Raw genomic sequence first — 23,010 nt, forward strand, 5'->3', positions numbered from 1 at the left:
TCCCCTTTGCTACAAAGTCAAATCAAATTAAAAAATTTCACCGCTTCAAACATGAAATAAATGTAACTGCCTATAGACCATTATTAATCTAATAAAATATGCTTCTGGGAAAATCCATCAGCGTTTTTTTTTTCTTTTGAGAGCCCTACTTACATGCCAATGGTAGGATTTGAATTTTGTATAAATGACTAAGGCTTAATTAAGTGGTGATTGGAAGGGGTCCTGATGTTCTGAAAAAGGTCCCTCATTTATTTTGGCTAAATCACAACTTTCACTTTCAACAATGAATTTATATGCCCCATTTATGAACATTATTTGATAGTCTATGCGTCCGTTCTTTTGTCCGTCCGTCTGTCCCGCTTTAGGTTAATGTTTTTGGTCGAGGTAGTTTTTGATGAAGTTGAAGTCCAATCAACTCGAAACTTAGTAAATATGTTCCCTATGATATGATTAGAATTAGAGATCTACCCCATTTTTTACGGTCCACTGAACATATAAAATGATAGTGCCAACCACGTTGACATCCGTGTACTATGGACACATTATTGTTTCCACATGTTATACTTATTTCAATATATATATACAACTGATATGACCCCTTAAATAGTAAACCTTTCAAAGAAAACAGTGGACAGAAAACAAAAAGAATCAGCAATTTTATGAAATAAAAAAAAATACACTCAGCAAAATTCGTTTAATTTTACGCTGGAGTGGTAGTGTTCAGTCACGTGTTAAAACATTGAAACATTTTTGTAGTATAATCGTAGTTTATATGTAGATACACGCAAAAAATAATTGTCCTGTCTAAGGAGGTATAATATTTGTTGTTCTTGCGATTGAAAGACCATGATATGGAGAACGCTCTCATTGGCTTATTTATTTTTCATTTTTGTTATCTATCATATGATTGGTTCTCAATGACATGCACTAAAACCGGAAATCTTATGTACGACTTAAATTCAGTCTGATGTCGGAAACAATATCCGGACATCTTTTTTGTCGTTTTTCTCCCAAAATAACTCAATCTGAATAATCATAAGAATGGATGACAAATGCGACTATGCATGTTACACAAAGGACACAGAGGCATGATGATTTATTTATCACCCGCGAAATCGCGGGCATATACAGCTTGTAAACTTGTGTAGGATTTTTTTGAAAAAGACATTATGTATGGAAAATTTCATAAAAGGTATCAAAAGCCCTCTCCATTTTTTCAAAGTCCGATATTTGTTTCCTTTCTGTTAAATTCAATTATTTTCGTGTTTCTGGCGTCAGACCACAATTATTCTTCTCCTTTGCTAAAATGCATCTTTTGGTAAAAGTCAAATAAAGTTAAAAATTTGCACCGCTTCAAACATGAAATAAATGTAACTGCTTATATACAGACCATTGTTAGTCTAATAAAGTATCTTTCTAGGACAATCCATCTGTGCTTTTTTTCTTTTGAGAGCCTTATTAACATGCCAATGGTAGGATATAAATCTTGTATAAATGACTAAGACCGACTAAGGCTAATTTGAAGGGTGGTCGGTGGGGCCCTGATCCCAAAATCCCGGGCTTAAAAAAATGAAATCTCGAGATGCAGAATTTAAAGAAATTCATATCCCGAAATCCCGAAATCAAAAACATATGTTTGCGGATCCCGTAAGGATCAATCACCAAATCCAGAGCTTACTAACACCCGATCCCGACGTCCCGAAAAAGTTCTGCCTCCCTCTAATCTCTACCCTACTTTCATTTTTGCCAAACCACTACTTTCACTTTAAACAATAAATTTGTATGCCCAGTTTATGGGGATAATGTTTTCTAGTCTGTACGTCCGTCCGTCCGTTCGTCGTACCGTCCGTCCGTCCGTCCGTCTGTCCCGCTTCAGGTTAAAGTTTCTGGTGGAGGTAGTTTTTGATGAAGTGGAAGTCCAATCAACTCGAAACTTAGTAAATATAGTGCCGATGTGGCATCCGTGTACTATGGACACATTCTTATTTCCACATGTTTTACTTATTTTAATATATATGCAACTGGAATGATCCCTTAAATAGTAATCATTTCAAGAAAACAGTAGACAGAATACAGAGAGTCTCTTTAAAGTAGTATAATCGTTGTTTACATGTAGATAAACGCGAAAAATAACTGTCCACTATAAGGAAGTATAATAGTTTCGGTTCTTGTGACCTAAACACCATGATATGGAGAACGTTCTGATTGACTTTTTTATTTTTCAGTTTTGTTATCTATCAGACGATTGGTTATACTTGTTTGCATGTTTCAAACCATAAGTCTTTCCTATGACTTAAAGTCAGTTTGATGACGGAATCAATATCCGGACTCCTTTTTTGTCGTTTTTCTACAAAAATAACTCAATCTGAATAATCATAAGAATGGAATTACAATTGCGACTATGCGTGTTACCTATAGAGCACAGAGACATGATGATTAATTTATCGTGGAAGGAAAAGAAGCGACACACAAAATGAGGTCTTATCGTTTAATAGTATAGATATACTCATTTGAAAATCAAGAACCATTAATACACTATAACCGGAAAAACAATAGAAACAAAAAACATAACTTGTTATTATAGGATGAAGATATGCAACCGCCTCATATCAAATTTCTTTTAAAACAGGATGTAAACACTGATGCATTTAATTAACAAGTGATTACTAGCATAATTCTGTCATTGAATCTAATCAGCATTATTTTTCAATTCCAACTTAATTTAGTGTTAACACAGAGACTGTAGTTATTTATGTCAGAATAGACATTTGTCATTTACAAGGTTATTTACTCATATAGTTTTTTTTCACCCGTACCGTGTTCAATGTTGCAAATAGCTAGTATGATTATATTAATTCGCCTCATGCTTTTTCTCTTATTTACTTAATTATTTTTAACCTTTGCATGATTTAAGTGATCTGTTGGAAATGAATGATTCAATGTTTCTGCCACTTCTCTTTTTTGTCAATTTGTAACAAATCAGAGATATAAAGAAAAACCTGAGTTTTTCGATTGTTTCAACATTTTATAATTGGAAAAATAATTACAGAAAATAACCGAATCGATCAGTGATATTTCATTTCAGCAAGGAATTCTAAAGTCTTGAGTGGTGATACTGTTAGTGACAAAAAAGGACGTCCTCAGACTTATCATTTTGCAGATTATTTTGTAGGCCACATTTTTGCTTTTAACACATTTGGTATGGGGATCAAATGAATGGCAGTTTAAACGTTACGAACGATGATATATTATAGAACTGTTATTGTTCTGTAAATGTATTTTAATTAAAATGGTGGAAGAGACTTTACAAAATAATGATCCCTGGAATTTATTTTAAATAGTTAAATTTCGATTTAAGCAAATGCATTGGTGTCAATTTGCTTCCAGTTGTTTTTTGATAGATTTCTATGTGCACTTTTATAAAAAAAAAATATAATTCACAAAACGTTCGTAAATAGACTAATGCATAGGAATGTGATTAAAGTGATGTGATATACTATTCATAAAATATCTATAATATGCAGCAAGTAACTTTCGATTTGTTTTATTTTTTTATTTAAACAAAAGCTTCACAGTATTGACTTTATTTATTATATGATGCGCTGTCCTGGTTGTTAATTGATTTGTTTGGTAAAATGATATAACTTTGTGCATATACCTTTCATTCTACCTTGACTACCGGTGGGTTAAAGTAGCATGTTTCTTATTATCATTATATATGGCGTTGTAATATATCCAATATGCCATGGAATATCGCAGATAAAGAAAGAAAAATTGTTTACTACAGAAGCGGGAAAAAGAATTGTTTCAAGCCTTTCAACAATAACAACAACTACTGCCTCTTCAACAGCGTGTGCAAGTCTGTGTACCAGCGACAAGGATTGCATGACAGCAAGTTATTTTAATATATCAAAACAGTGTAAATTGGATTCCGACTGTAACCCAACGACAGAAAATTGGCAAAATGGAATTTTAATTCGATTAAGTGAGTAAACTAACTATTTTGTTTTTAGCTATCATGCTGAATTATAAAGATATGTTTTTGTTTCAATTGTATATGTAAATGTTTCTTTAAATTTTATTACTATTCGAATTAGTTGGATTTGTTACTAGGTGAAATTTCAATTTCATCAAATGCTTTTGACACTTGTTGTTTTTTTTTTTTGTAAGTAGACTTTATGCAGCCGTAAGGCTTCTGTTTTTTTAAAGGGGATGAAGGCGGACAAAACATGTTTAACTTTCAAATTAAGGTCTCTCTTTTTCTTAGTAATATCATACTAATTTTATTCGTCTAAACTAGATAAATACAGTAAAACTTGGCTTATCCGACACCTCAGCATTCCGACATCCTGCTTTAACCGACATATTTTCATGGTCAAAAATATGCATATCCTTGCAGAAAAAAACCTGAGTATTCCGACGCCCTGCTTAATCCGACACAAATGTACGTGCGGTACAATTTATTAGAGTTATTGAAGGCAAAATCTTATTACTGTAATAATAATATTTGTTTTTAATTTTAGAGACTATTCCGTCTGATTGCTCTGAATTTCCGGATGGGACTATCGACGGGGTCTACACTATTTCAATAAACAACGACTGTATAGATGTTTACTGTGATATGGTGGATAAATGGACGGTGAGTTTTTCTTAATGTTTCCTATTTTCCTATTTTCAGACGATGTTTGAATATCTTTGGATAATAGATAAAATTTAGTTCACAATAGAAAAACATATTCGGTAACCTAATTTTCTATTCACACGCGAAAGATGCATTGCCAAACAATTCAATTTGATTGATAAGCGAGCGGTTTTTGCTTTTGTTTGTTTTTGTTTTTGTAGGTGTTTTTTTACCTTTGACAACTGTATTACAGGTGATACAAAGACGACAGGATGGTTCCATAGATTTCTATAGAGACTGGTTGGATTATAAGAATGGGTTCGGTGATCTATCAGGAGAATATTGGCTTGGTAAATTCATGTTTACTTACAACATATTTGTTAAAACAGATTTATTTCGATGTTTATAGTCACTCATCTTCATCGATTTCATTAAGTGCAAGTTCACATAATCAGTGTCACGGTGTGTAAATTTTTTTATGTTAGTGTTAATTGTGTTTCGCACAGATCTTTTGTAATAAACCAAGAGCAACCTATTTCTATAGCTTGCTCTTATATTATGCTGTTACACCACTGTTGCTGGTTATTGGAAAGGGTTGAGCGCTGACAAACATGCTTAACCCCGCCACATTCTTTATGCGCCTGTACTAAGTCAGATGCGTGTAGTACAGCTATTATCGTTGCTTCCTTGTTGGTCAATGTAAATTGAATCAGTAAAAACAAATCAAACATTATTCAAGTATATCAAAGGCATTGGAGTGTAGGATAGTACAAATAAAACATCAAAAAGACAGACAAAACCATGACATAATAAAACAAAACAAAAACTGTAAAACAACACTTAAACGCTAAACGCGTGATTGAGTGATTGAGCAACATGATCCAAGCTAAATCGGATAATCTCTTTTGCGCTAGACGCCAGTCAAAGTTGCAATTTGATATCAGAATTAAAGATAGGTAAACATTTTCGCGACTATGAGAATCGAATACACCGATGGTGATTGGTCATATTTCACACCTATCGACCACTTCAACTTCACGATAAACATTTTATGAAAACAAATATAAATAAACAACGGAAGATTTCAACTCGCAGATATATATTGCATTAGTATGTGCTGCTCGAATGATGTTTCATCAATATGAAAAATTCATAAAGATATCTTACCGTTAGTTAGAATTCACATTGTTACAATTATTAAAGATCAAGAATAAAGCAGATCGAACGAAAACTTTAATATCACATTTTCCAATTTCACCATTTAGAAGTAGAAGTGTTTTTATACAACTTGTTCTTTTTAAAACAATATATACATTTGTATTTGTACCGACCTTTTTTATATCAACAAGTATTAACTAATTTATCGAAGCTGTATATAACAATCTAATTAAAGATGAAAATAGATTAACATTGTATCTTATTTGACATCTGCAGGTAACGACAAAATTTCCAATATATTGAATGGGAAGTCGTACAGTTTAAGGTTTGACTTAGAAGACTGGTATGGAGAGCGGCGCTATGCTCAGTACGAGACGTTTAGTATAGCGGATGAGTCTGCAGAGTACCAATTGACATTGGCAGGGTATAGTGGGGATGCTGGTAAGTTTACAGTTACTATCAGTATGATATGTTTAGTATAGCAAACGAGTCGATAGAATGTTATAATGTTGGCTTTCTGATAAATTTACGAATTGGTAAACCGATATGGAAAATCGGTTTTAAAGATAACGACGGGTATGTTACATTTGGTGTACCCACATTCCGTTTAAAATAAATTTCTGCTTAAATTGGCTTAAATTGGCTTATATAAAGTAGCAAATTTTCATAGAACCATGCATGATAATGGTATCATGGTATAACACACAATTAATTCAGTACTGGCAATTTATTCATGAACTTTTAACATTAAATCAAATGTGGTTTTATTTGAAAGTTGTGTTCTTTCTATGTGTACAAAACAAATAGAGGGTATACCTGTGAAATAAATGCGATTTGTTTTTATTCTGTTATACTTCACAATTGACAATGTTTTTTCGAGGTAACGACCTGCTTTAAAATCCTCTAAACTAAATGTTATCTATATAGTTTAAATGAAGGAGGTTTTAAACTGGAAAACATCGTTTTGCTGGTATCAACTAAAAATTAGAATATATAAATTCGACAGGATAAAGAAATGTGTTCCATATGTCTTATATCAATTAATCATTTTTATTAAAATAGTTCAACTCATTTGTTAGTGGTTATTTAATGTATTTGTGACATTCTTATAAATGCAATAATACGCGAGCAGTGGCGGATCCAGAACTTTTCCTAAGGGGGGCCCGCTGACTGACCTAAGGGGGGGGGAGCTCCAGTCATGCTTCAATGATTCCCTATATAATCAACCAATTTTTTTCCCCGTAAAATGGGGGACCGCCCCCCCCCCCCATGCCCCCCCCTGGATCCGCCTATGCGCGAGGAGTAATATGAAAGACACCTAAAAAGAACAGATCAATGCATTTAAGATAACTTTGACTGATGGAGTTGAAACTAGTTCTAGATTCTAAATTTATCAACGGACTATTACAGATAGCATGTTATCCATTATTTCATTGCCGAATTCGATTCAAGAGTTAGCATACAATTTTCTGACATAAAGGTGGATATTCAAACCTGCTGACATTTTCGTACCATTATAACCTGACGATATGTTATGCATGACATCGTTTAACACAATTGTAAAAACATTTTGTAATTTATTTAGTAATATTTCTTCCTAAAAAAAATGTATGATGTAAATCATTCTAGAAATATGAGTAATTACTAATAAAAGACAACTTCTAAGATTAACAAATAATATAGATTGTCTGTGTTTAATGCAGGTGATTCCATGTTGGATAGTTATCAGCCATTGAATTTAAACGGACAACGATTTTCCACAAAAGATCGCGATAATGATGATGATGATACAGGTGGGCAATGTGCTTTAACACAGAAAGGTGGATGGTGGTACAAATGGTGTACCTATTCCAATCCGAATGGACTTTACTTTCTTGGAACTGAACCTGACCACTCTGGTATATACTGGTACACATGGAATGCCTCAATACCCTTCTATCGCATGAAATCTGTTACAATGAAGATCAAACGTCTACCTTGAGGAAAAGGTTCTGATGCAGCTCATTTGGCTCCATAATGTGTTTAATACTGGAATTTACAAAGTGTACCTTGACCTAAATTAATCAATTTATTCATTTGTGTAATTGAAATTCGGGCAATCTGCATTTTTATTTAGCTTTTGTTCTATTGTAAATTTATTTCATCGGAATTCTTTTTTTATTTGTATATCAAATTATAGAATCTTAATAATAAAACCTGTATTTTCCTATCAAAACCAATTTCAAAAGCCGTTATTTGAAAAAAGGTGAAAGACACAAAGGAGACTTTCAACACGCATAAAGTGGGGTGGGGGGTACAAAGTCGAAAAGAAAAACATGTCATCAAAACATACAAAGTCAGTTGCGTGGGGCTTTTTTTCTGTGACCTCACAATGGAGAAAGAGAGGAGGGGTGCATGTGGTTACATCAAACAAATATTCCGTAACGGTCATACAACTCGTGGTGACGTCAGTTTAACTTTCATAAATAACGTCGGCTTTACTAATTGCAACTCTTGGTTCAATAGCTTCCATGTAAGCAGCAACCCTCTTCTTAAGGAATTATGATAGAAAACGCTAGCGATGGAATATTGTGTCAACATAAATAAAAATAGTCAAAATGCAGGTACTGCTACATAGAAATGGAGACTAAACATTTCAAAAGCTGAAACTGTCCTTCTTGTCTCAATCGAAATCATTATTAATTTCGTGATACAAGTCAAGATACTAGGAACATCAAGTTCGTTGGGTTAGATATATTCAGCTTAGTCACCAAACTTGAAATCATCTAGTGAGGACATCAGCTATAAAACAAACGAGAAGTCAAATGGATATGCTAATTTCTTTTCATTCTTCCTGATATGCTCTACTATGAAGTCTGCCTAGTATAAATAACGTAACAGGGAAATGAAATGAACAAATAAATGTAGATACAACGATCAACAACAAGAATTTTCGCGAAGAGAATAAATGATTTTTTTTACATTTGTATGTTTAGCCTATTATGGCGTGTTTTGCGGTTTATATTTGCTTATTGTTATTGTTGTTTAAGGTCGTGCGGTGACCTAAAGTTGCTTTCTTCTGCGTCATGTGGTATATGGTGAAGAACAAACTGTCTCATTGGCGATCATACATTTTATTTTGATACACATCTTATCAATCCATTGACATATATTTTTATCCTTTCCGAAAATCAAAGTATAACACGAATTCCAGAAAACCAATTTATTTTTTGGTGTATCTTCCCAAGTAATCAGATAAACAAAAACAAATAAAACAATTCTTCAAGAACTTTTCAATTTCTTTTTTAACCGTTTTACCCTTGGGTTGATTTTTGTTACAAAGTATGTTACATGTTCAAATATTGATTGGGTACAAACTGATGCCAATTTCCCTAGGCTTATGAATCAGACCAATCTGTTAACATGACACCATGCCCTGCTGGTGTTGCATATCACCCAGTTAACGTTCACACAACACGTTATAACAAAAACACTGCAAATAACATGCCCCAAAATAGTTTTTTTCTGGATTTACCTTCAAGAACACTTGACCCAAACATTTGCAATGCAAGGATGTATAAATACAACAAATTTGAGATGCTCTATGATCATAACCAAAAGGGATATAAAAAGAAAGTTGAAGGTCATCTAAGGTCAACTTTGCCAGAGGGAATTGGTGAAGTTATGGTTTGTTATGAATCATGTCAGTACCGAAGTAGTAAATACTGAGATGATTGTTCCTTTCGGAACTAGCATTCTACAAGCAGCGATTTCGACCTTTTGCTATATAAAAACGATCCGTCTTCGGTTTTAATACAAATGCAAAATTGAACATATCACTGCTAAGTATATTATTAAGAAACTAATGCGACAGCTGAGATGATATACTTATCCTAGTCTCTGAAGAAAACAGGTACATAGTTGACCTGCAAGTTTAGACCGTGTTTATTTACGCCAAACATTTTTCATTTTAAACTGAAATATAGATTTTGCAAAATACTCTACAAATTTTAAAGTTAATTTGTTTGATAAATGTAACAAAAATTTGATAAAGTCACTTCTTAGAATTCACTTTCGTTATGAAATTTGAAATTTGATATTTTCATGAGATTACATTATTTGATTCCAAGAGGATAATATAAAAAACTTCATCTTATCAACATTTTGAATAAATTAAAACATTTGAATTTGATAGTTTTAGAAAAAAAACAAATTTCAATCTCCTTCTTAAGAACACAATATTGAAATTGCTAACTTAAGCATTTTTCAATTTGCCTTAAAAAATTGAAAAATGAAAATGCTCTAACGTGGAGCATTTTTCAATTTGTCTTTCAAATTTGAAAAATGAAAAATGCTCCAACGTGGAGCAATTTTTAATTTGCCTTGAAATATTGAAAAATGAAAAATGCCCCATATTGGTTAATTTTCATTTTTAGAAAATTTTTCTCAAAAATGAAAATGTTTTTGTGTGTAGCATTTTTCAATTTTTGTAATAGTGTGACAAAATGAAAAATGCTCTAAAAAGGATTAAGAAATTGATATAAAAGATATTGGAAAATAGATAATCAAATTATATTGAAATTGCTAACTTAAGCATTTTTCAATTTGCCTTAAAAAATTGAAAAATGAAAATGCTCTAACGTGGAGCATTTTTCAATTTGTCTTTCAAATTTGAAAAATGAAAAATGCTCCAACGTGGAGCAATTTTTAATTTGCCTTGAAATATTGAAAAATGAAAAATGCCCCATATTGGTTAATTTTCATTTTTAGAAAATTTTTCTCAAAAATGAAAATGTTTTTGTGTGTAGCATTTTTCAATTTTTGTAATAGTGTGACAAAATGAAAAATGCTCTAAAAAGGATTAAGAAATTGATATAAAAGATATTGGAAAATAGATAATCAAATTATTTTTTCATTCATTGTTTACACTTTAGAAATTTTGTTTTTATGCTTTAAATATAATACACATGTGTGTATGTGTGAACCCGTAAATACACATTTATTACCTAACCCCGAAAAGATTGGAGAACAACAACATGAACAACGCACCAGCAAAATTTAGTGATGTGGCGCAGGATTATTATGCAATTGTTATTTTCCTTGTTTAAAACCATGAATTTGATATTTCCCTATTTTTTTATTTACATTCAGGTTAACTAAGTATTTTCTATATATTTGTTAAATGAAACAGATATTGGTATGTTGAATTCATTGATAGAGATATTTATTTTTACTCCCAAGATTAGTATTTGCATCGTTTAAAAAGTTAATGTACATTAATTATATAAGATCCGAGCAACATGCTTCTGTATTGACCAAAGCATAATCATGCCCGTTCTTCATAACACGTATTAGTTGTGGCCTTACAAAGGATTATGCACAGCTGAAAGCAATTACAATATGCCCTATAAAGCACTCAACGACAGAATAGTGTAATCGAAGCCGAGAGAGTTATTCACGAATGAAAAATAAATAAAAAATATTGTAACAGGAAATTTTATTAACATAAAATTTCGTACTTTCATGCACTGGCTACGGGTTTGGTGATACCCTCGTTGACAACCTAGAAAAGGTGTAAATATAAAAACAACATTTAGGAAAGCTGTTCTTTTCCCATTCTCCCTGTATAAGGTTGATGAATATGCCATGTTCCTTCTAAATACGGCTTATTTTGGAAGTCATTGAATGCTCCATTTCTTAACTAGATAAAATAATTTTATATTTTTTAAAGTTTTTTTTGTATTGGTAATTCATAGCTATTTAGATACCAATTGCTTTAACATTTGGCATCCATCGTCTCTGTTTACAACTAGAACAAGCTGTGGTCCACATCTCCGAATCTCAATCAGAATTACCCATGCTAAATATTGGTCCCGCGAGGTTGATGTTGAATTTAACAGCAACTTTTTTTTCTGTTTTTAACTGAAATACATTATTTTGGAAAAACAGAAGCAGACATTTGAGTCAGTGGTTGGTGGAATTAGATACGACTGTCTCTATGAGACAAGTTTTGAAAATTTAAGTGTTTAATTGTTCCTGTGGTTTTTTATTTTTATTGTATGGTTTATTTGGTAAATGTATAGTCAAAATAGGTTTGAGAATGATATGGCTGATCACTTTGTTCATTTTGAGACAGATTTCTCTATTATTTGGAATGAACGTAAGGTGGCATTTCAGTTAAAAATGAACTTCAAATGTGAAGCTTGTTTACGTTTCTCTAGATATAAGAGGATGTGGTATGAATGTCAATGACACAGCTCGCCTTCTTAAATGACTAGTGTAAAACTATTCAAACGGGAACAACAACGGTCTAATCTATATACAGAACGAGAAACGCTAATGAATCACATCAACAAACGACAACAAGGAGCATTAAAAGATAACAAGACCTTTAAACAGACTTATTAAGAAGGGATATAGTTACGATACTGTTGTCAGGTCATTCAAGTTTTCATATTTTGGCTTTAATATTGATTCACTTATAGGGTCTTTACATCGAAATTAAACACATTTATTACAAAACCATTTGTTGGCATGACACGGGTTATGTTTTTCTCTTAAATATTTTATGTTTCTAATACTGAACCCCTAACGGAAGTTGCCTGGTATTCCTATGATAAAGACATACTCTTTCAATCAGTTTAATTGAGGTCTGGAGCTGGCATGTCAGTAACTGCTAGTAAACTGTAGTTATTTATGTATTATTGTCATTTTGTTCATTTTCTTTTGTTACCTCTTCTGACATCGGACTCGGACTTCTCTTGAACTGAATTTTACTGTGCATATGATTATGCGTTTACTTTTCTACATTGGTCAGAGGTATAGGGGGGATTGAGATCTCAAAAACATGTTTAACCCCACCGTATTTTTTCGCCTCTCCCAAGTCAGGAGCCTCTGGCCTTTGTTAGTCTTGAATTATTTTTAATTTTAGTTTTTTGTGTTTAATTTGTTTAGCATGACGTCCATTATCACTAAACTAGTACATATATATTTGTTTAGGGGCAAGCTGAAGGACGCCTCCGGGTGCGGAAGTTTCTCGCTGCATTGAACACCTATTGGCGACCTTCTGATGTTGTCTGTTCTATTGTCGGGTTGTTGTCTCTTTGACACATTCCCCATTTCCATTCTCAATTTTAGAAAAGGGTATTGTCTATTTTAAAAGATAGGAGATACAACATTATTTTGTCTGAAGCTGTCATGGAGAATTATAAAACCCTTGACATAAAATTATCCATATTTTGAGTCAGAGACGGTAGATCTTCCCATAATGCCCGCCCCTTCTCCCCTCCAAAAATCAGTAAACAACACTACAAACTTAGTGACTAGGTGTGCGCCTTTTCTTAAATTCCTTTTTTTGTTTGTTCTCTAGATCCCACCTTTTATGTCCCCTTGATTTCACTACCCCAATTTTTATAATCCTATATCCAACATCCCCTTTTTGTAACCTCAACATCACCCTCTATATATTCCGAGGGCTACTTGCAAGATTCATTTTGATCAAGATGGAATTTATGCCCAAAATTATCAGCATGATATGGAACAGGATTAAAGTTTCGTGATCCATGTAAAAAACAGAACAATTGTGACTTTCTGTTTACATAACGAATATAAAATGGGAGCGGACGAGCTACACAAAAAATAAAAGTATCAACAAAGAGGCAATATCGGTAAATGTTTTAATCAAATTATTTTAAAAATTTCAAATTATGACAAGAGTGCACACGCTGAAGTCTCTCGCCTTCTTTACTAATCATTGATTTTATGTTGAGGGGGTCGGAGGGGTCCTGATTCCGAAATCCCGGGCTTAAAAAACATGAAATCCCGAGGTCCCAAATTAAAAAAAAAATCAATGAACATAATCAATACCGAAGAAACGTTGCAATCTTATTTTTTCTGAGTTTCCCCAATAGCAAGTACAAAAAACACCACCAATTGATACATGTACATTTATAAAAATTCATATATATATATATATATAGCATGTATGGCACATGAAAATATATAAAGCTGCCGCGCGTTCTCCGTTTATTCATTTATTCGATTCGTGAATAGCGTGCTTTGTAACTGAACAACTGAACTGACAAATGCTAGTGTTTGTTTTATTCATATTTTCATAAAAAAAAATGTGGTATGATTGCCACTGACACATTTTTTTTTTCTACAAGACATTAAATGATGATGAAGTAATAAAGTATAATTCATAGTACAGTCTTCAACATTGATTGTAACCAATACCGCACAGGAAGCTACAAAAGATTCCAAAATGAAAAATTTAAAACAAGACAATCCATACGAGAAAAAATAACTTTACGGCGCATATATAGAACTCTTAGGGATTAGATCGTTTTAGGTGCACAACCAAATTCAGAGCGAATAATAACCTATAAACCATCCTGTGTCTGAGCCTACAAAATCAGTCAGTACAATTGCAATCGATTTTAATAAAAAAAAAAATACTGTAATTTTATTACCGATACCTAGGTTACATTAGGATTATGAATCAATTATGTATCAAATATATCGACAGTTAATTTTTTATCAATTTTTTTCTGTAAGTTATTATTCTCAGCAGAATCTCTATTAAAACTATGGCTTTATAATTCTCTTCATACCTTTTCTTCTATTACATCGCAACACGACGATTTGATATATACTGATATAAACAGAAAAAGATGTCGCTAACACAGCATCGAAATAACAACCCAACTAAACACACAACCAAAAGTCCCTTGGAACACTTTTATTGTATTCAAGAGAAGACAGGTGTCTCTATGCATATATAATGTCAACTTCCGAATCGTTTGAAAAGTACGATATACCTTTAGCAACTATCCAGTCACACTGGAAAACTATCAAGTTATTTTTAAAAGTCATACTAGAAGTGCATTCGCTCGCACAAACTACATATACACAAGGTTAAGTACTATAATAGAATAAAAAAGAAGAAACTGGTAGCCTTATAAGTTCGTTTTGTTTGTAAGTTTTTTTTATTTACTTTTATTAATATGTTTCGGAATTTAATGTGACGTCCATTTTCGATGAACTAGTACACATTTGTGTAAAGGGTCCACCATGTTCCCGATTTTCGCGCTCTATTGAAGACCCACTAATGGCCTTGGGCTGCTTTTGCTTTTTGGTCGGGTTGCTGTCTCTTTGTCAAATTCTCGTTCCTATTCTGACAACAGAAAGGAAAGGGTTTTATTTTATTTATAATTCAGGGGGAAGTAAAAAGTATGAAACAGCTTATTTTACCATACAGTGGTTAAAGTTCCACAGCTTTTATATATTGTTACATAAAAAGGAGAAAAATGAAAGCTATGCTACCAAGTTAATCAACGTTCTGCCATTTACATTAAGTTAAACCTTGCACAATCATGTTTCCGTAAGCGTATCACAAAATGATATGAAACAATATTCCAAAACATAGTTCCCTGCAGAGAAATGATCAATATAAAAAAATTTAAAGGACCATTATGTTCATTTGTAACAAATAATTAAGAGCTGGATTGATTGACTGTTTGTTGCTAAACAAAAAATAGGTAGACGAAGCGAAATAAACTAATTATAATTTTTAATTCATTATTATAGGAAATAAGCACGAACAAACCCAAAAATCGAAACAATAAAAAACACGGAAAAAAAAGGATTTTAATAAAACGATGAAAAAATAAGTTATGGATGACAACTAATTGGACAAAGGACCACAACTGTAATACATTCATACAAATATACAAATCAATAGCTTGGGATACTAGTAGGCAGGTACAGAAAAAGAAAGTTACTGTTTTAGAATATTAGTTGGGTTCAAGTCTCTGTCATGCTATTTGGGAGTAGTAAAGAACGCTACCAAGATAATGATATATAAGAAAAAAGCGACATGACTCGATAGAAGACGATTTTTACACACACATACACAAAACTTGTACATTGACAAAAGATTTTATCTATTGGATATTAACTTTTTATTTACCTTTCTTTTGACTAGCAAACAAAAATTAAGGCTATTTAAAAGAGATATTTTATGTCCAAAATGAAACGCAAAATCCATGACCGATCATGGTAACAGTCACGAAAGCAGAAGGAATGTAGGATGAAAAACTTCAATCAAATGGTTTGGGGTGATAGAGGGGAGGGGTTGTAAAATTGCTGCGAGTTTTGTTTATCAAAAATCGATTTTACATATTTCCATATTTTACAATCAATTTTTCTCAAATTAAGTTTAGAAAAAAAGGGGGGTGTCAGTTAAAAAACTATGTTTTTGTTATCCTACATTGAACTTTTGATATCGTCCCTCACTTCTTTTCTTTGTGGAAGCGTCGACCATGTGCATTATACGCTGTCATCATTGCAGAAGTTGAAACACTATGTATTTCTGTTGGTGACCCCCTTTTGTGGGGAAAATTTGGTTAATTATATAGGGAATCACTAAAGCATGACTGGAGTCCTCCCCCCTGTAGGTCAGTCAGCCCCCCCCCCCCCCTCCCTTATGAAAAGTTCTTGACCCGCCACTGCTATTAGCTGTCGCTAATGCTTTACCAACTCTAGCCTCAGATACGTTGATTCCTTTGCTTGATAAATGGCCTGTCATCACTTTCCGACCGTTTGTGGGATAGTCTGAAAATAACACACACTGTGCGCACACCATGTTTTAAATGTAACTACAATGTACTAGAATTTGTTCCATGTACATGATGCATATGGCTTTGAATACGTGTGTGTCGATCAGTGTCGATTTTGTTGTTTTTTTTTACTTTCTTTTATTTCAAAAGAATATTGTTACTGACTGAGACCCATTTTTTGTGTCGACATATTTGTCCTATAATACTCGTTTTGCTTTCACATATTAAAGATGTAAAATCATATTGAATAAAAGGTAATAGAATGTACATAAAACAGAACCTCATAGGAACTGTTTAATGTTTGTTGAAATACTATTCACATAATTATGATATAGTCTTTGCTACATTTTGTTTCGGTAAAAGCAAATATAAAAAGTCATTCATCCTTCGAAATATACATTTACCACACCTACATGCATGCAAGCTAAGTTCATATTTTCTTTTATAAGATACTGCTTTTTTGATTTTCTGCGAGAATTGTGAAGATTATAAGCTTGGGACAAACAAGTTTGTATTAAACAGATTCAAAATTAGGAAATGATGCACAATGCAGAAAAATACAAATTTGAAGACAAATACTAGCGCAGTGATCAGAATAAAATAATATCTACACCCATCCATCCCCACCCGCGAACACTGCTCCTTGAGCATGTACTGAAACTGACATGGACACTATCTAATATTCTAATATTTTCCCTTCTTTCCTAACATGTTTGACACATTCAGCCACGATATGGTTTAATACTCCTTCGTCTACTCCACATCGGCTAGTTATTCCATTTTCAGAACAAAAAACGACTTATTGTTCGCGCTGATGCATGCTTGATTCCTATAGAAGTCAAGTGTTGAGAAATGTCTTTGTGTGTTCTTCCGTCAAGTATCATTTGTTGAATCAAACATCAATGGTATAAAAATTCTACCATTCTTACAACATGTACAGTATGTGAGCAAGATACTTTTTCACTTCGAGAGAACCGAATTAAAGATTTCGACCCCGACAATTCAAAGAAAGAAAAGACAAAGAAAAACAAAATTCAGATAGATAGACAGATAGATATATACAATAATTGACAGATTGATAGATCGAAAGATATATATGAAAATGTAGCTACAAAGACGACTAGGTATATTAATATAAAAGAAAGAATGATTTTTTTGTGGTCATTATCGTACTTGTCAGTGTACCATTCTTGTTCGGAATTTGTTGATACCACACATAGTTCACACACACACAGTGACACACACCTTAAAAAGATCTTCAAGATATATTGACTTAAAACAAGAAAGAAGAGAACGGAAATAGTAAAACATTTAATAAAAAGTGTCAACAATTGAAACATTCGAAACGCCTATAATGAAACAAATTACATTTCGTTCTCATTATTAAACATTTAAATAATGAACATTTTTCAAATTTGAATATTGCACAGTAAAATGAAAAATGAGAAATTGAACAATTTTTCATTTTTCATTTTCAAACGTCAAATTGAAAAATGCTCCGCGTTGGAGCATTTTTCATTTTTCAATATTTGAAATCAAATTGAAAAATGCTTCACGCTAGAGCATTTTTCATTTTTCAATATTGTAAGTCAAATTGAAAAATGCTCCACGCTAGAGCATTTTTCATTTTTCAATATTGTAAGTCAAATTGAAAAATGCTCCACGTTAGAGCATTTTTCATTTTTCAATATTGTAAACTAAATTGAAAAATACTAAAGGTCAGTATTTTCAATATTTGCTTTTAAGAATGAGATTAAAATATGTTTTGTTTGCTAAAGCAAGCAAATGTAAATGTTTAAATATATTAAAACTTTTGACAAAATAAAATCATTTTTAACACAAACTTATTGTTATTTGTTTTAATATCTTCGTAAAATCAAAAATGTAATTTCATGAGAATAACAAATTTCAAATCTTATAGAGAAAATGGTTTTTCGAAAGTGATTTGAATAGATTTTTGTTACATTTTTCTAACCAACTACATTTAAAATTTTCAGAGCAATTTGAAAATTTATTTTTCATTTTAAAATGAAAAATGTTTGGCGTAAATGTACACGGACGAAGTTTTGCAGTGCTCTTTAAATGAATATCAAGGTTATATAAGAGATACAAGCACACACCATAATTAGGTTAACTAAGTGACATGACATTCTAAATATATATCTTAGAATAAATTAAAGAACTTGGCAAAGCGTTTTGTCTTGGAGAAGGTTTTGTATGAACTCTGTTCTAATCAATATACACAAAATAACGGCAAATATAATTTCAAGAAATCAAACAATATATTGTCCATCAAAGCGTCCGTCATTTTACTGTCTATATCATGGAATTTTATGCAAATGTCATACAAGTGAGAGGTTTAGTTAGCTATAAAACAAGGTGTAATCAACCATTTCCTAAAAAGAAAATGTCGGTACCGAGTCAAGGATATGACTTGTTTACCATTCGTAATTTGTATTTAGCTCTCAAAGGGAAATTCAAAACGGAAAGTCACAAGATATATGACAAAATCAAAAGCTCAAACACATCAAACGTATATAAATCAAGTCCTACGCCTGGCTAGGTACAGGTATTTTTTATGTAGAAAATTAACTATATGAAATTGCACTTTTCGTTTTGAATTTTCATTGGAGTTCAGTATTTCTGTTATTTTTCTTATTATGATATCATCTTCGGTGTATTTGTTGGTGTAATCATTGTGGTTCACCATAATGATTTTTGTGACTAATGGAAAAAACGTGTCTCATTTTTCCAATGTAACATAAGAAAATCTAAATTATTTACTTCAACATAATAAATATTACTATGACATGTAAAAAAATAATCATACGTTTTGATATTACTTCAATATTGAAATTATTGCAAAATTAAGTAGTTCTTTAGAATTTTTATAAATAAGAAACCTCAGACAATAGGGCTGATATTGATTATCCAAATCTTATCCCTTCATAAACATGGAGTAATAAACGGAGAGTTATTGTCGCAGCTTTCTTAATTGTTCTTTGGTTTCGGTCTGTTATCTTCAATTTCATTTACTTTGTTCAATGACCACTGAAAAACTATGTTTTTTTAATATCGAGCAACAAAATAATATATAAGGAAATATTTACAGCTTTAAAAAAACTCTTAGAGTATTATTTTTAATTGAATACACCAAATTAATGACCAGAACACATTTTGTTGTGACTTTCTTTTGTTCGTCTCATTTCGTATGTAAATTTCTGATTTTTTAAGATATTCATTTTATCAGTTCAATACTATCCTTCGGAATGTTTAGCATGCATTGTTGCATTTGATGATAATAGTTAGTAGTAAACAAGCAAAATATAAGTTTGGTTAATCAAACTAGTTATTTCAGCATTCAATAAAACGGGTTCATGTTTTAATGAATGAGACACTGCATTAAATAATGTGATGTGAATTAAGATGAATGATAGACTAATTCCCCGACATTTGTAGTAGTGATCTATTGATTTTTGAAAGATCTAGAGTTACGACATGAAAAAAACGGATGTTATTTTATCGAAATTAAATGTGTTGATAATAACTTTTCAAGACCATTTTAAATTGAAGAAGTATTCCCCCCATGTATATCTCCGAAACTGTGTCAGAGTAACATGTTTGATCACTTTTGGTTATGTTTGTTTTAGTGGTCGGACTTTCAAAATGTCTGGCCTCAAGTATCATTGAAGAGTAATTAATTGTTCAAAAATAAACTGGTGCTGTGAAATTGAAACTCTTACTGTAATAATAGATTCCTGACAAATTGAATTGTTACATATTTCATATTGCTTTTAAAGAAAAATATGTTTTTAACGAAAAATACATGCATCCTGGTATCCAAATACAAAACTACACTATCACAATTCCTTTTTACCAAAATCAGGGAAAAAAAAAAAACGTTTATCTACAAAACTAAATAAGAGCTAAAGATACCAAAAGTATATTCAAACAACCCATAATTCCAAAATAAACCGACAACGTCATGGGAAAAATGTTAAGGGCTAAATGAAAAAAATACATTAAAATTGGAAAGATTTAAAATAGTCCAAATAATTATAAAATTTCTTTTCCATACCATCATTGCCATGAAAATTGTTTGGATGATATTCCCGTGCTTTCATTTCCTATCATGATTTTCTTGATAGAGGGTTGCTGCTCACATGGAAGCTATTAAACCTAGAGTTCCAAATGGTGAAGTTGAAATCATCCCTTCGTAAATTTTACGGACGCCATCACGAGTTGGTTGACCGTTATGGAATAATCGTTTCACAAATGATATCGGATATGTTCCTTACGTCGTAACTACAATCCCCTTCCCTTTCGTGAATGTGGCCTACCGAATTAGACTATTTACCGGATTTGTTATAACATAACAACACGACGGGTGCCACATGTGGAGCAGGATCTGCTTACCCTTCCGGAGCACCTGAGATCACCCCTAGTTTTTGATTGGGTTGGTGTTGCTTATTTTTTATTTTTCTATGTTGTATCTTGTGTTCTATTGCTTGTCTGTTTGTCTTCTTTCATTTTTAGTTAGGCGTTGTCTGTTTATTTTCGATTTATGAGTTTGACTGTCCCTCTGGTATCTTTCGTCCCTCTTTTAAGAAAATAATTGTATAAAATTCGAAATTGCAATTTTTTTTATATCCTGTTGATGGAATGTTTATTGTACTGCGGTTTGCATTTTGTGTAGACTACTATACTAATTGTTAGTGCGTTTCTCTGTTGTGAATGTTGTTGGAAGTGTTGGTGCTGTATTTCTGTTATGTAGTGTTTTGGCGATAATTGTTAACATTGTCATAAAGCGGGAGGTTTGGCATGCCATTAAACCAGGTTCAATCCACCATTTTTTCTTAAAATATGTCCTTGTACCCAAGTCAGGAATATGGCAGTTGTTATCAAATAAATCGTTTCTATGTGTGTTGGTGTTTGTTTTTGTTTTCCTCTTATAGTTGATGTGTTTACCTCCGTTTTGGTTTGATTTTGACGACCGTCATCCAGTCTTATATTCAGACAAATTCAATCAACACTAGAAACATTTATCAATCATCCATATTGTTTTCTATTTCCTTGTGATCAGGTGATATCTACCAGAAAACCTAAATCTTGTTTGCACTAAAGAATAAAATGAAAATACATGAGTATTTTGCGAATGTTGGTTGCTGTTTTCAATGATAAATACACAAGATCTTTGATTATTCATATTGTTTGAAATGTTGATAAATTGTAAATAAGTTTTTTTTTGGTTTTTTTTGGCTTAAATTGATGTATGTGAAGTTAGCAGCCGGTTCGTTATTCGTTATTCGATATTCAATATCCAACCGGCTGCTGGCAGTCGATTGGATATTCGAAATTAAGTCGAAAATCATAAAAAAATACTTGATAACATTAAAAGCATTATTTTCATAGTTAAGATCTGATCAGATACGTAGACATCTTCAAGCTGTCGTCAATTCTCGTTGTTCTCGAATATAAAACCTTTTCTAACTTGCATATTTGTCTTTATGTAAAATAGATTGTTGTCAATAAACAAACTTCAAAGATGTACTATTATACATGACTAGAACACACCCGTATATCGCGGGTCCGTGACTGAATTAAAGTATAACTATGCGCAAACCTTATTTTAGTATTAGTATTGTCATCTGATAAAGTCATGCTGATTATAAGTTACACAGTTTTCTCTGCTTTCAAATCTTTCTGTTTGAACCCGTCGAACTGGAACTGATCAATTATTGATAATATTAATTATTTGGAAAACAAAAGGTCCTGGAATGGAGTATTTTTTAATCAACAGCATTGTCCTATATTAGTTATAAATATTGAATACTTTGATTCGCTGTTTTACGTCATGCCCGCTAACAAATTGAAAACTGTACCTATACGCCTTATTTTAATTAGTCCAGATTTTGAGTATTCGTATTGTTATCTTAGAGGGAAAACGGTAGTATTTAATTTTCCCAGCATTAGGTTGGCCTTTTGTGTATTTACATAGAATTTATACTCTCCTGTGTGAAGAATTGTTGACATTCTTGATAATGCATGTAGCAAATATTTCAAAAGTGCTTCATTTTGTAGTTTCTTTCTTTTATTATATCAGACATAAATAATTTTTCATTTCCTACTGTTTGAAAGGACTTTTGTTGGAAATTAATACTCCCAAGGGACATAATTCAGCTTTTTACATTGATTAATACAGGCAACAAAGGCAACTTTACAGCTGAGTAGTTTGCATATTTAAAGTTTAAAGTGTCTAATATCTTTGTTTTCATCATCTCAAGACAGAATAATAGATTTTGTAACAAGCTCTAAAATTTTTAACCACAATATGGCATATACTAAAGCATGGAATGGAGATTAGTATGAAAAATCTTGAATTTGTGTATTTCTTGTAAATTTTTGATAAAATGAATACAAATTGAATGGAACTGTCCATTTTATCTGTTTAAAAGGAACTATTTATCATTCTTTTTAAATAAGATAAGATATGATTGGATACAGGTTGTTTATAAAGGCTTTTCTGAAAGAAGTAGAGAATGAGGTAAACCAGCATGTAGGGGTGGGGACATAAAATGATCTATGTTTCTTTAAGTACTGGGGACATACAAGTATTTATTATAGCCAAGGTTT

The 23,010-nt window shown here is 32.0% G+C and overlaps 1 protein-coding gene across 1 annotated transcript; it reads left to right on the forward strand.

Moving 5' to 3' along the window:
• The first annotated feature begins 3,575 nt into the window (after positions 1-3,575).
• On the forward strand, positions 3,576-9,009 carry LOC139523316 (fibrinogen-like protein 1). Its single transcript, XM_071317189.1, has 5 exons — positions 3,576-3,985; positions 4,524-4,639; positions 4,875-4,971; positions 6,056-6,220; positions 7,483-9,009. The coding sequence occupies exons 1-5, from the start codon at positions 3,697-3,699 to the stop codon at positions 7,758-7,760; spliced, it is 945 nt and encodes a 314-aa protein (XP_071173290.1). The 5' UTR covers positions 3,576-3,696; the 3' UTR covers positions 7,761-9,009.
• Positions 9,010-23,010: the final 14,001 nt, after the last annotated feature.

Source organism: Mytilus edulis, chromosome 5 (genome assembly GCF_963676685.1).
Source record: "Mytilus edulis chromosome 5, xbMytEdul2.2, whole genome shotgun sequence".
Classification (NCBI taxonomy): Eukaryota; Metazoa; Mollusca; class Bivalvia; order Mytilida; family Mytilidae; genus Mytilus; species Mytilus edulis.

What these genes read in the sequence shown, in the direction of transcription:
- LOC139523316 (XM_071317189.1), top strand. Translation starts at nt 3,697, where the DNA reads ATGTTTCTTATTATCATTATATATGGCGTTGTAATATATCCAATATGC. An exon ending in TGGAATTTTAATTCGATTAA is followed by an intron (nt 3,986 to 4,523) that starts GTGAGTAAACTA and finishes TTTTAATTTTAG; the next exon opens with AGACTATTCCGTCTGATTGC. An exon ending in ATCAGGAGAATATTGGCTTG is followed by an intron (nt 4,972 to 6,055) that starts GTAAATTCATGT and finishes TGACATCTGCAG; the next exon opens with GTAACGACAAAATTTCCAAT.